Source organism: Anguilla anguilla, chromosome 5, assembly GCF_013347855.1.
Source record: "Anguilla anguilla isolate fAngAng1 chromosome 5, fAngAng1.pri, whole genome shotgun sequence".
NCBI lineage: Eukaryota > Metazoa > Chordata > Actinopteri > Anguilliformes > Anguillidae > Anguilla > Anguilla anguilla.
Window position 1 is genome coordinate 17,201,412 of NC_049205.1, and position 14,888 is coordinate 17,216,299.

Genomic DNA, 14,888 nt, shown 5'->3' on the forward strand with positions numbered 1-14,888 from the left:
GTGTCTGTGTGTGTGTGTCTGAGTGTGTGTGTGTGTGTGTGTGTGTGTGTGTGTCTGAGTGTGTGTGTGTGTCTGTGTACATGTGAGTATACGTGTGTGTGTGTGTGTGTGTATCTGTGCGTGTGTGTGTGTGTGTGTCAGGGATGGACACGTCTCATCCTTGTGTGCGCATGTGTGTGTCTGCCTGTCTGTGTGTGTCTGTGTGCATGTGAGTATATGTGTGTGTGTGAGTGTGTGTGTGCGTGTGTGTCGGGGATGAACACGTCTCATCCTTGTGTGTGTGTGTATTGATTTGCTTTGCGTTTGTTGATGGATTTTTGCTTGTGTCAGTGTGTCTGTGAGCGAGTGTGAGAAGTGGGTGTGAATAGAATATACTTCGCTCTGTCAGTGCAACCCCCGGACAGCCCCCCCACCACCGCCCCCCGCCCCCCGCCCCCAACCCTCTCACCTGTAACCCCCCCTTACCCACCACCCCATCCCTCACCCTTCCCTGGATGCTTCCCGGTCCCATCTGAGCATGCTCACTGCGTGACCCTTGGCTGTCTCTGGAGTCTTGGTTTCGCCAGGCTGTGAATTTTTGCTCGCCGTGTTTCGCAGGTGCAAACCCAGACGCCGTTCGGTTTTGCAAAGCGTCACTGTCACATGTGACCCACTTTCAGTCGTTTTAGTTTTTTTGTTTTCCATCAAACCCTGTCAGGTCTGCAACCTTATCCTCTCACCAGGACGCTTTGTCGATCCGTGACGTGAATAGACACACATCCGAAATGATTTATGAGGGTTTTTTGTTTTCAGTTCGTGAATTGAATGTCAGTGCATTTCCTGAATTAACTGTATTGAAACAGAATTGTCCCTCAACCCTGTTGGCTGTTGTGGGATTGTTGTAGTTCAGCGCTCATTTTTAAAAATTCTTTACTTGTTCTGAGCGCATTTAAGCTGGATGTTACCGTCGCAGGATGCACCAGGTCACCGGCTGACCCTGCTCAGCTCACCCCCTCCCTTACCTGCACAGGAAGTGCTGAGCGAGGCTAATCTTCCCTCCGGATAGTCTCACCCTCTGCGCCACCGGCTGTTTTTCACTCCGCGACTCGGACAGGAGGAGAGTTGCTCCTCCCTCTGAGGACAGCTATTGTGTAAAGGAATACAAACTACAGGCTCGCTGTCCAAAAAGGGCGCCCGTAAGACTCCATGTCAAAGGCGCGTATGAAAGGTCTTCCTCCGACCCTACTCTGTGCGAGCTTCGCTGCGGTCTGCAGCGCGACAGGAAGCGGCTGTTGGAAACCGCGTGTTTTGGAGGGTAACCGCGGATGTCTGGGTTCTCCCGAAATGGCGGTGGTTCGCGGGTGGAACATGGCTGCGGTTGCAGACGGGTGGGAATTCGATGTAAACAGCCCCGGGTTTGATTGGCAAATGAAAGAAAAAGAGGAAAAAAAACAGCAGGTTCCTTGCGAGGTGCTAGAGGGCGCTAATGCAGCCGTAGTCCTGGTCACCTTTACGGCAGGGATCTCAAGCTGCAGTCCTGGAGAGCCGCTGCAGGGTCTGCTGGTCTCAGCCATGTTTCAGAGCTGCTTAATTTAGCTTGGTGATTGGCTAAAGAGTCCACACATGCCTTGTTTTGTTTCCAAGGCTGCTTATTGAAAGGTAGCCACAGATACAGCAGTCCTCCAGGACTGCAGTTTGATGACATCACAAAGCCAACATGTCCTGTCCCTATGGACTCTCAGGCACGGGGAGCTCAGGCTAGTGATGTCTGGGCTGTACAGATCATTCTGCTGCTGGAGCGAATGTCCTATTTTACATTTCATCATTTAGCAGCTTCTCCTATCCACCGTGACTTATCGAAAATTCATGTCCACAGCTGGATATTTACTGAAGCAGTGAAAACAGTGTCTTGCCCAAGGGTGCAACAGCTGTGGCCCATTTCGGGAATCAAACCTGTAACCTCTCTCTGGAGCTAGTTCTCTAGCCCAGCGCTTTTCAACCGGTGTCACACCACTGTGCCGTCAGCTTACCAGGGGTGCCGTGGAAAATTCTGGAATTCCTCCGCGGTTGATCACGCGTGACATTTTGTAGTGTTTTAGCGGTTGATGGGGTATCGGTCTGCCAGGGGATTTCTTGATTATTAAAAGTGTGCCGTGGCAGAAAGAAGAAGGTTGGGATATTGCCCTAGCCATTGCACTGTACTGTCTCATACTCTCATAGCGGCTTTGCCCGTTGAGCCACATGGGAGTCGTGGTAACCCCCCTTCCCTCCCCCCGCCCCTATTTTTTCGTGAAGCAGTTTCCCCCCCTACGCCCCCCCCCAACTGTGAAAGACAGGTCGTTCACACGCTAAAGTTCACGGTGCACAAAGTGAGCACGATGTTTTGCTGCTGGGATCCCCAGTGTGTCTTTTCATGTTTTAGGCCACATGGTGCTGCTCCACCCCCCCCCCCCCCCCCCACCACTCCCCGCCTCTACCCCCCACCACCCCCTGCCCCCACAAACCCTTATCCCTGATCTATCACTCTTCCCCCGGTGTGTTTGCTGCCGTTGCCTGGGCGACGGGCGCAGGAGCGTGCGTGCGGTTTCCCCATCAGTGGGTCCAGGGGCGGTGGGGGGTGGGCCTGCTGAGGGAGAGGAGGGCTGCGGAGAGGATGAAGACGGATCTCCGCTGCTACGGGTTCCACTTGCGCCATACGTCATCTGCCCCTGCTGCACGCCGAGCTTTAAGTGCGTCAAGATGTTCCACTTCACCGAGCCACCTACTGTGTTTGAGACAGGAAAAAAGGGCTCACGTGTTTGTGGCATAACACACACACACACACACACGCACGCGAACACGGACACAAACACACAGACACATGCACGCAAACACGCACACACACACATACTCGCAAGCACACACGCAAACACACTCAGACCTACTTAGGTTGCCATTTTAAATGAGATCTTGCTCTGAACTGACCCACCTGACGATGGTGCATTAAAGACATGACTGATGAATGAACAAGCACGCTGTTACGTGTACGTGTAACACACTTGAGACCACACAAACCCATTACATTACATTATAGACATCTAGAAGACGCTCTTATCCAGAGCGACTTACACAACTTTTTACATAGCATTTACATTGCCTCCATTTATACAGCTGGATATGTACTGAAGCAATGCAGATTAAGTACCTTGCTCAAGGGTACAACTGCAGTGTCCAACCTGGGAATCAAGCCTGCAACCTTTACGTTAAAAGACCAGCTCCTGACCCGTTATACTGTACTACACTACCGCCCCAACCCAACCCTTGTCTTCACGAATGCAAAAAAAAAAACACTAGTAAACAAACTTTAGGGCCAGCCCCCTCCTCTCCAACCCACACCCTCCTCTCACTCACTCTTTTCTCCCTGCCCTTTTCTCTTCTCTTCCTCCTTTCTCCGTCCTTTTTCCCCCCTCCCGGATTGGCAGGAGTCACACTTGAATCTGCATATGTCTCTGTCTCTGTTCCTCTCCTCTTTTTCCCCGCCCCCTCCCTCTGGTCCTGCGTGTTTCTGAGGGCTCGGATTCCACAGCTAGTCTCCACTCGTCCGCCAGTGCAGCTCCGAACGCTGAGGGGCGAGAGAGAGAGGGAGTGTGGAGAGAGAGAGGGAGAATGAGCGGGGGGCGGGGGCGGGGGTGGGGGTCGGGAGAGATAGAGAATGACATGGAAAGAGAGAGAGAGAGAGATGAGAGAGCATGGATGAGAGGAATCAGACTGACGATAGGGAGAGAAGAGAAGGCGAGAGAGAGAGAGAGGGAGGGGAAGGGTAAGAGGGTTAGGCAGGCAGAGAAAATTAAAGGAGAAGAGCGATAAAGTATTGGGAGATAAAGAGAAAGTTGGGGAGAGTTAGACAACGAGAGAAAATGAGAGAGTGAGAGAGATGGAGGGAGAGGATTAGACGGCGAGAGCAGATGCGAGAGAGAGAGGGGAAAAGAGCAGGCGAGAGATGGGAGGATGAGGGATAGAGAGAGAGAGAGGAAAAGAGCAGGCGAGCGATGGGAGGATGAGGGATAGAGAGAGAGAGGGGAAAAGAGCAGGCGAGAGATGGGAGGATGAGGGATAGAGAGAGAGAGAGGAAAAGAGCAGGCGAGCGATGGGAGGATGAGGGATAGAGAGAGAGAGGAAAAGAGCAGGCGAGAGATGGGAGGATGAGGGATAGAGAGAGAGAGGAAAAGAGCAGGCGAGAGATGGGAGGATGAGGGATAGAGAGAGAGATGGGAGGATGAGGGATAGAGAGAGATGGGAGGATGAGGGATAGAGAGAGAGAGAGGGGAGGATGAGGGATAGAGAGAGAGATGGGAGGATGAGGGATAGAGAGAGAGAGGGGAGGATGAGGGATAGAGAGAGAGATGGGAGGATGAGGGATAGAGAGAGAGAGAGGAAAAGAGCAGGCGAGAGATGGGAGGATGAGGGATAGAGAGAGAGAGGGGAAAAGAGCAGGCGAGAGATGGGAGGATGAGGGATAGAGAGAGAGAGGGGAGGATGAGGGATAGAGAGAGAGAGAGAGAGGAAAAGAGCAGGCGAGAGATGGGAGGATGAGGGATAGAGAGAGAGATGGGAGGATGAGGGATAGAGAGAGAGATGGGAGGATGAGGGATAGAGAGAGAGAGATGGGAGGATGGGGATAGAGAGAGAGAGGGGAGGATGAGGGATAAAGAGAGAGAGATGGGAGGATGAGGGATAGAGAGAGAGAGGGGAGGATGAGGGATAAAGAGAGAGAGATGGGAGGATGAGGGATGTGCTGCTTAGGAGCGCGCAGCTGCTGAGGAGCTCCTGTGGCGGCGAGCTCTCTGAAACGAGCAATCAGAGCGCTGCACGGAAAGTTCCAGAGACGTCCCCCTGCCGGGTGCGGGCTGCCGGGTCTTCGTCGCGTGTGGGCGGGGAGGCAGATGCCGGGGGGCGTGGCCAGCTCACCTGCATGCGAACGGGGGGGGGGGGGGGGGGGGGGTCGTGACCCCGCACTGGCTCCGCCCTCTCAGACAATGCACCCCTCACAGTGGCCTTCTCCGGTCTTGGGTTTTTAAGATGGGAGAGAAAGAGAGGGAGGGAGGGAGGAGGAGGAGGGAGGGAGGGAGGGAGGGACAGGAGTGTGTGTGTGAGATTACTCCTCCTGCTCTCCTGCACACTCTCCTCATCTGTTATGGTTTGGCAGAGCCTCAGTCACCCGTCCCGCCCACAGGCTCTGGGTTTCTGGGGCTGGAGGGGTGTGAAGTGGGCCGGGGTCAGTGCGTAGGCGGCGCTCGTGTGAACTGTACTTCAGGTTAACTTCTGCCTGGTCTGAACCCTCCAGAGCCTTATGCAATCTGGATTGCTGCAGAATTAAACGCTACTGTCTCTCAGGTCCACAGATACAGATTCACAGAGAGGGTAAACTGTGTAGATGTCCACTCCACAGTGGGTTAGCAGCAAGTCTGCGCGCACACACACGCACACACGCACCCACGCACCCACGCACACACATACGCATAAACACATGCATGCGCTCAATGACAAGGGCACATGCACTTACAGATACACATTCACAAAGATGCCCTCCCACGCACGCATACACACATGCATACACACAATGACAAAGACCCACACAGACACACACGCACTTACTTACAGACTCGTGGACATGCGCGTGCACATACACAGTTTCATGGCCACACTTTAATGAGGTGAAATAGATTAAAATTTTTAAAATTCATTTGTAAGTCGTGTGTGGCCGTAATTCTGTCAGGACTTTATTTGAGTATTTTGGCAGTATTTTTGGAGGTTTCGGAGTGTTGCGTTTGCAAATGAAGCCTGAGCCGAAACCAGCCAGGGCGAGGTCCCTCCCACCCTGTGTTCGGTTGCCGTGGCAGCCGGCCCGCCGCTCGTGTCGGGGGTCCCGTGCCGGAGAGGGGGGCAGGGGCGCGTGAACGGGGTTCTGTTTGTTTAGCCGAAATGTGGGTCAGCGGCGGCACCGTCCAACCCCGCGGCGGCCTGCCAGGGCCCACACGCTCGCGCGTGCGGCTGTGCTCCGGACCGCTGAATGGCCGATCTGTTTCCTGTCCTGTGAGGGGGGGAAGGGGGGGTAGTCTGCCCTCTCGCGCCCCTGGGCAGTGACTCGGCGGGGCACCCCGAAACAGAACGCACCTCTGGGAAAAAAGAACGACACGCTTACTCATCCCAGAGGAATCCTGGGAGGAAGTTGCTTCTCAGAAAGACAGAAGTAGAATGAGGATAGAATGCCAACAAAATTTGCTGAGAGGAGATTTCCTGTCTTGGAAATGGAGAGGGAAGACAACCCCCCCCCCCCCCCCAGGCCAGAGAAACACATTCCTTCTCCTGCAGCCTCGGGTGTGTGGAGCCTGTGGTGTGTGTTTATGTTTGTGTGTGTGTGTTCATGCATGTGCATGTTTCTGTGTGTGTGTGTGTGTGTTAATTCATGTGAATATTTTTGTGTGTCTGTGTGTGTGTACGTGTGCATATATGCTCGTGTGTTGTGTGTGTGTTCCCTCACATTGTGTGTATATATGTACGTGCATGTGTGTGTTTGTTTGTGCTTGTGTATGTGTGTGTGTGTGTATGTGTGTTACATGCATCTGTCCTCAGTAACCCAAGGCTGCCTGAACCCCACCTTCCCATCAGCCCCTTGGGGGGAAGCCCAAGTGCTGAATCAGAGCTCTGGCAGAGTGGGCAGACAGTCAGGGGCCACCAGATTGGGAAACAGGAAGTGGGTGTGTGACTCTACTTCCTGTACATGGAGAGTCTGCAGGGGGTAATGGAGTGACGGAGTGTGGCACAGTGGGTAAGGAACTGCGCTCGTAACCGAAAGGTCGCAGGTTCGAATCCCGGGTAAGGACACTGCCGTTGTACCCTTGAGCAAGGTACTTAACCTGCGTTGCTTCAGTATATATCCAGCTGTATAAATGGATACAATGTAAAGTGCTATGTAAAAAAGTTGTGTAAGTCGCTCTGGATAAGAGCGTCTGCTAAATGCCTATAATGTAATGTAATGTAATGTAACAGGAATATGGACTCATCGCCCTGTCCACGTCTCTGTGGCTGTCCCTCCTGTCTCCCCTTTTTACGGAACTAGGCTTGTAGCCAAACATCGGTTTACCTCCTCCCCCTCGCCCCCCTGCTTCCCTCTCACATAAATCTTTTGCCTCCACAGGTGTGTGAGGGTCTGTCTCCCCCCTCCTTTACCTCATTTCCCCAATCCCATGGCCCAAAGGGAGTGTTTTTTAGCCCTTGAGCAGACCTGGACTAACAGCTTACCTGCTAGCCCCAGAACAGGCCTCAGCAGCCTGGGCTGCGGTTTACCTGCTAGCCCCAGAACAGGCCTCAGCAGCCTGGGCTGCGGTTTACCCGCTCGCCCCAGAACAGGCCCCCGCAGCTTGGCCGCCTGCCCAGGCCGCGAGCGGCTCTTCGGCTCTCCCGCCTCAAGGTTTTCCGTCTGCTTTGGCTATCAGCGCGCTCGTAAGCGCCCATCGATTTCCCGTCGGAGCGGGTTTGAGGTTTCGCGCGCGCCGGCGATCCGCGTGGGCGTGTACACGTGTTCTCGCGCGTCCTCGCCCTTTAATCACCGCCTCGTTCGCGCACCGTTTTGCGGGCTGCGGGCAGCGCGTCCGCATTAGGGCACGCCCGCGCCGTGTGTGTGTACCGCTGTGATTCTGGCAGGCTGCAGTACAGGAAGGCATCTCTGTGTGGGAAGATGCACTGCGTGCAGCAGACCCGTGTCATGTGACCCACGATGGTTCACTCAGTCTTTCCCGGGGCCCGTATGCTGTTGCTTTGTGCATCTGTGATGAGGAGTTTTGTTGAACACGCGCTCATTGTGTTGGACATGTTTTGCGCGGAGCTGGAGTTTGTGTAGTCAGTGCTTAGCGATAGCTGGGGGATGGAGGAACTCTTTCTTTGCCTGTGCTGGTCTGCAGAGCTTGGAGAGGGCTTTGTGTTGAAATGTGAGGAGGAAAGTGCGTGGGTACTGCTCTTTCTGGTAATGCACTCACTGTGAGTGTGTGTGTGTGTGTGTGTGTGTGTGAGCAAGTAATTTTTCTCAGCATGTGCAGTTTAGAGATCAAGTGCTCTCTCTCTCTCTTTTGCTTCTGTTTGGATGTTTAGTCTGGCTGGTTTCTGGCTACCGTGGGAACAGTGCTCAATGGAGACTGCTGATTGGCCGTGCGTGCAGACAGCTGGACAGCTGGGAGAAAGCTGCGTGTAATCGAGCGAGTTTGCAGCATGCTCAGCCTGCAGCCACATGTGTGTGTGTGTGTGCGCGCGCGCGTGCGCGTGCGTGTGCGTGTGTGTGTGTGTGTGTGTGTGTGTGTACGCTCAGATTAGCCTGACACCGACGCTCTGTGCCCCCCTCTGAGCTGGTTGTGTGTTTGAGAGGGCAACGCTCACAGTGTAGACTCTCGAGTCAAGGGCACTGCAACCTGGACCAGACAAAATGGACGGCTAGTCCTCACTGGCACAGACACATTACTGCACACGACTCTTTCCTCCAACCTCCGTTCTCAGTGTTTTCTGGCCTATTTTAGGTATTTTAAGGATATTTCTAAGATCAGCAAAATGGAGAGGCACACTCATCAGTCATTCATTGAGAGCTGCTCTTCTTTCTCTGATATAAAATTGTGATTTATAGCTAAAATACCTACCACAGCCTTCTGGTTTTGGGCAACTTTTCCCGACAATATGCCCATAAAAGTTAAATGTTTATATGTAAGAATAAAAACGAGGAGCCAAGATCCAATTCTCCCATGTCAAAGGTGGAGTGCGGAATTGGCGTAGGGTGGTGGTCTGTGGATTTAGTGCCCCGCCTTTTCTGTTGACGTCACAGCTGACGTACCTGATCTCTAACAAACACGCGCACACACCCAGACACACGCGTGCGCACACACACAACATCAAAATGCACACATACGCACAGACAGACGCAATCACACAAACATAGACACGTGGCACACAGACAGACACAAACGCACACCTGCCGGTTGGTTCCCTCTTGTCTTCACGGACAGGTGGGCCATGGCAGGTGAAGTTGTGGAGATCCTCATTAGTTCGTTACTGTTACTGTCTCCCTGCAGGCTAATCAGTCTGCCCCTGAGTGAGCTCTCTCCTCACTGCCACGTTACTGCCAGCACGTGGGCAATCAGTCTGGGATCCGGGCAGCTTGTTTCTGCACAGGGAGAGAAACAAGAGCGGGAGAGAGAGAGAGCGAGCGAGAGAGAGAGAGCGAGCGAGTTAAGGGGCTTTTTCAGGTTTTCAATACCTAGTAAATTTTTCATATGTTTGGCAACAGAAGCACATAGCCTACTTGTCATCATAATAAAGCGCATTTGAACTTGAAATTGCGAGTGAGAATGTGAGAGAAACTGAGGGAGAGAGATAGATAGATAGATAGGGATTTTTCTCCACAAAAAAATATTTCACTAATGATGGTTCTTCCATAGACCTCTGTGTGTACTTCATGCAGTTTGTACACACATCTGTCTGGACTTACAGTGCCTTTACACACACCTGTGCCCTGCCTGTCTGCCCAGTGACCAAAACCCCCCCTCCCCAAACCAGGAGGCTCTCACTGGTTTGAATCGTTGTGTTTTACTGGCATATTTTTTCAAAAAATATCTGATTGACAGCCCATTGTGGCTCCACCCATAATTGGGTTTGCAATACTTTGTTCTGCCATTGCTAGAACAGATATTTCCCTTCATCAACTCCAACAGTTTTTTCTGAGGTGAGTTAGAAAGCTCGATCTGAGTGTTTACTCTTCACCTGCTGTAAGCTGTGGAGAAGTCTTTCCAGGCAGACTCTTAAAAATAGCAATGTATACACGTTGCAAATGCAGGTGGACACATGGAAGTGTCTTATCAGTGATTTAAACCTTTTGCTGTACATACTCTGTGGAGCTCATTCAAGGAAAAGAAAGTATTCTGTCTGGGTGTGTGTATTCTGTGCTGTGCTGCTTTTAAGGTATTGCAAAATATATATCCGAAAAATACATTGATGAGAATGATATCTATTGTTATATTTTCAAAACGGCAAACATATAGGCAATATATTGCAGTATATTTCATTTCTGTGCTTGGTCCCTTGGTTCTCCATTTTCTGCAGTTATCACTGCTTGTTCCTCTTCATTGGACCTGGGTTATGACTGCATGATTCGCACGCACCCACACACACACACACAGTGGCAGAGTGAAGGGTCAGTCTGATGTGTTCCACCCCTTGGTGATCCTGGATCATTTAACATGTCTGCAGCCCCAGTGCCTGCTAGCCTCTGCATTCGCTGTAGAAGACACTGTCGTTCTTAAGGGATGGGAAGATGCTTTTTTTCTACTTTAAATTGTCATATAGAGATTCTGGGAGGAACCTCTGTATCCTTGTCTTTCTTTTCCCATACCTGTGCTCCCCTGGTGACTTCCCATTCATATGTTTATTTTTGTTTTTTTTTTGCTGTTTTTAGTATCGGAGATCCCTTTATTCCCTTTATTGCCCCGTTTGAGAGACTTGTGCCGAAACAGACACCAGGAGGACAGAGCGCGCTCAGATTGCAGTGGCCAGCCGTGGGGGCGGGACCACCACAGGGGACACGCCCCCAGCGCTTCGCGCTAAGTAACGACAGATGGATTGATTGATGGGTGTCTGACTTGAGTACAAGTCTGTAGATTTCGAAACAGGCTTGTCTCCTACCACCTCTCTCTCCGTCTTTCCTCATCTCTCTCTCTCTCTCTCTCTGTCTCTCCCCTCCCCTCCTCGATCTTTCCTACCCCTCTCTCCCTCTCTCTCCCTCTGCTCCCCCCCCCTCTCTCTCTCTCTCTCTCTCCCTCTGCACCCCCCTCTATCTCTCTCTGTCTCTCCCCTCCTCTCCTCGATCGTTCCTCCCCTCCTCTCTCCCTCTCTCTCTCTCTCCCTCCCTCTGCTCCCCCCCCCTCTCTCTCTATCTCTCTCCCTCTCTCTGCTCCCCTCCTCTCTCTCTCTCTCTCGCTCTCTTTCTCTCTCTTCTCTCTCTCTCCCTCTCCCTCTCCCTCTCCCTCTCCCTCTCTCTGTTTCTCTCAGTCAGGGGTAGGGAAGCGGAGCGGGGTCGTGATGATGTTCAGCGCTCAGGGGAGTGCGCTCAGTCCCGCTCCAGCGGTCTCTCAGATGGACCGCGCTCCTCCTCTGGATCCTGCGTTCTCTCTCCCACGTTCCGCGCGACCGCGCTCGTCCCTGCACGCGTCTCGGGCTTCAGGGTCGGCCGGCGCCTCTTCCGGTCCTCAGTTTAAGATTCGTCTCCGTTGTGGCTGTAAGCAGGAATGCGCCTCGTTAGGTTAATGCAGAGAAGTGAACGCTCTCCACCCTGAGCTCATTGACCTCACGATGCACTGCAGTTCCACCTGTCCCAGGTGTTACTACAAGCGGGTTGACCATACTGAGTGGAACCCACCACCAGGCAGGATCCTGCCTGTTCATTTTACTGCTTCTGGTAAACAATGGAATGGTTCAAACTGCTATGTGTTAGGAGTGCAATCCATGTCCCTGCAGGAATAGGTAGGAGTTCTGATGTTATGTCCTGCTGTAATGTGCTCCCACTGCCTTGCCATGTGTTATTGAAAGGTTCCCAGCCTGTGTAACACCTATATCTGACCCCCCCGACCCCTCCGATGTGGTATAAGTGATTACCAGAGTATGTAACGCCTATATTTACCTCCCCCCCAAAGTGTAGTTTGAGTGGTTCCTACTGTGTGTAACGCCTATATCTGTCCCCCTCTCAGTGTGGTGTGAGTGGTTCCCGGTGTGTGTAACGCCTATATCTGTCCCCCTCTCAGTGTGGTGTGAGTGGTTCCCGGTGTGTGTAACGCCTATATCTGTCCCCCTCTCAGTGTGGTGTGAGTGGTTCCCGGTGTGCGTAACGCCTATATCTGTCCCCCTCTCAGTGTGGTGTGAGTGGTTCCCGGTGTGTGTAACGCCTATATCTGTCCCCCCTCAGTGTGGTGTGAGTGGTTCCCGGTGTGTGTAACGCCTGTATCTGTCCCCCTCTCAGTGTGGTGTGAGTGGTTCCCGGTGTGTGTAACGCCTATATCTGTCCCCCCTCAGCGTGGTGTGAGTGGTTCCCGGTGTGTGTAACGCCTATATCTGTCCCCCCTCAGTGTGAAGAGGCCTGCGGGAGTGGCCGGTATCCTTGGCCAGATCGCGGGGAAGAAGCAGAAGATGAGCACGCTGGAGAAGTCTCGGCTCGACTGGGACACCTTCAAGAGCGAGGAGGGTATCGGAGATGAACTGGCAACCCACAACCGAGGGAAAGAAGGGTGAGTCAGTGCGTGCACGTACACTATGTGTGTGTGTATGTGTCCGTATGTGTATACAGTGTGTGCGTGTGCGTGTGTGTGTGTGTGTGAGTGTGTGTGTGTATACAGTATGTGCGTGTGTGTGTGTGTTTGTATGTGTGTGTGCGTGTGTGTGTGTCTGTATATGCATGTATGTGCAGCAGCCTTCTCTTTTAAAGATTTCTTTTACCTTAATGTAGCGTTTTAAACAGACAGTAGCATATGTTAATTAAATCTGCGGAGAGGCAGTTTCATCCCCATTACCCTGTCCTGAGTGTAGAGGAAGTGAAACCTTGGGCGTGGCGTCCATCTTACCGGCCGTTCAGAAAACGCGGCGCCCGGGCAGAACTGAAACCGCGGGCGTGGCGTCCGCTCGGCCGCCCGATCAAAAAAAAAAAAGGCGGCGTATCTGGCAGGGAGCGAGACGGCCGACGCTCCTCCGGTGGGGTCCTTCCCGGCGCCCGCGCCGCGGTGACGGAGCCGGCAGGATTAACAGGGCTGTCAGCCGCGGCCCGGAGTGTTATTCCTCTTCCCCAAAGGTTGCGTCCGCGGCGATTAATAATTGATCGGCCCGCTCCTCGCTGAGTAATGGCGTACGCGCCGTTGCCGGGCTGCTCCGGTTTACAGCGCCCGCACCCCCCCCACCCCCCCACCCCCCCACCCCCCCGCCCCCCGTCCCTCTGCGTGAGGCTGACAGTGGAAGCCGACCTCATTTGTAAAGGCAGACAAACTCCTGGAGGTCAGAGACTTTGTTGAGGAGCCCGGTCTTTTTGTGGGACTGCGTCTCCCAGCGTATCGCCGTCTTTCGGTCAGGCTGGGGAGGGGCGGGAGGCGTGGGGAGGGGGGCGGCTTTGTGTTTAGGGTAGACAGGTGAAGAAGTCCTCTGGTGACGGCAAAAAGTTTTCGATTTTGAAATTTCGAGACTTTAGGTTTTGACATTTCTGCTGTGATCTCTAATATACATCTGGAGTGCAGAGATGAAAGACAATGGGGATCTGCTAAACTGACTCGTGACTTGTTGTCATGGAGACGTTAGATATGCTCTCTGTTGTTTTGATGCAGGGTGTGTTGTACGTTTTTATTCTTTGATCAGAAAGACTGACCTTTATGTCAGTTTTGTCACACCTGCCCTCATTGTCTTGAACTCGGCTTTAGACAGGTGGTCTGAGTCAACAGGTTGGGCCGGGTCATAACAGTGATGTCATTTAGCCTAGCAGTGGGGTATGTGGTCACGGTTATATTTGTGCCAAAATGCCCTTGAAAAGGGGTGTGGCTTTGGCTTCAAATCCCACCCCCCTGAAGAAAGAGACCTTTCACCGCCCTCCCCACCCCCCTGACCAGACGGAAGCTCTTATAAACGCAGGCGCGATCACGGTTGCCTCAGAACTGAGGAGGCGTGTCTCGCTGGGCGTGATTGACAGCTGCCCTCTGTCAGAGGCTGTGAGGACCTGATTGGGAGAATTAATCCACTCAAGCTTCTGCACTGTAGTCTAGTGGCCATCAATCTGGACATTACCTCAGTCTGAGAGGGTAATACACTGAGTGGGCGCAGTGGAGGGGGGGGGGGGGGGGGGGTAAATGCACTGTGGGAGGTTGACACACAGAGTAGTTCTTAGAAAGAGGATGTGCTGAATGAGATGGGGTCATATAAGGTGGGGGGGGTGGAGACAGAGGGAGGAAAAGTGTGGTTTTTTAAAGTGTCTGTATGATCACTCTTCCCTTGGATCCTGGACCCAGCACCAGTGCCCACACTCCACGAGGAAGGCCCCGCCCCTTCCCGCCTCCTCAGGGGGAGGTCCCAGCAGGAGGTTCCCCTACTGTGTCAGGCGCCTTAATTGCACGTTGCCGTGACTACACTCTGGCACAGGGGCGTTTTTTTACCCCCTGGGTGCGTGGGTTTGCCTCCTGTGGATTAACAGGGAGGGGGGACTGTCATTGTGATCTTCAAACCACACGGGGGGGCCTTGCCCATCCTGAGGCGGGGCAGGGGTGTACGTTTGGGAGTCGGGGAAAGGTGACCGTATGCAGGACGACCTCCATTTGTGTTTTCGTGTGCATTTGTGTTTCTGTGATGTCAGAAGATACGTGTGTGCGTTTATGTAAGTTAATGTACATGTGTAAAAGCGTGTGTACGTCTGAGGGAGGGTGGACGGCAGAAGAAGTTGTAAGTGTGCGTATGTGTGTGTGGTGTGTGTGTGTGTGTGTGAACCTGTGCAGGGATCCAGTCTCCCAATTATCACCGCCATCATTCACCTTTTAAGCATTTAGAGAACATTTCTACCTCTCCCCACTTCTGTATCACTGCCTGCATTAATGAGCACACTCCTTCAGAGGGAGGGAAAGAGAGATGAAGAATGGGAGAAAGAAGAGGAGGGGAGGGAGTGTAGAGATGCACAAAGCGAGTGAGCGATGAAGGAGGAGAGAAAAAGCAAGGGAGGTAAAAGAAAAGGTTTTGAGAGGGAGTGTAGATGAAGGAGAGAAAGATTGTAGAACCGGTTAGAGGGAGAAAAACAGAAAGAGAAACAGAGTTGGGCAGAGAGAGATTGATGAAACAACTAAGGAAAAGTGTGAATTCAGCATTTTAATTGTTTACCTTTT

At 52.7% G+C, this 14,888-nt stretch overlaps 1 protein-coding gene across 2 annotated transcripts in view; it reads left to right on the top strand.

The window, feature by feature from the left end:
• cfdp1 (craniofacial development protein 1) overlaps window positions 1-14,888 on the top strand; it is a 52,694-nt gene that overhangs the window by 30,084 nt on the left and 7,722 nt on the right. For both annotated transcript variants that reach the window (XM_035417477.1, XM_035417475.1), the window contains one exon: window positions 12,114-12,272. In XM_035417477.1, coding sequence (XP_035273368.1) covers window positions 12,114-12,272 — 159 coding nt within the window. The remainder of the gene's footprint in view (window positions 1-12,113; window positions 12,273-14,888) is intronic.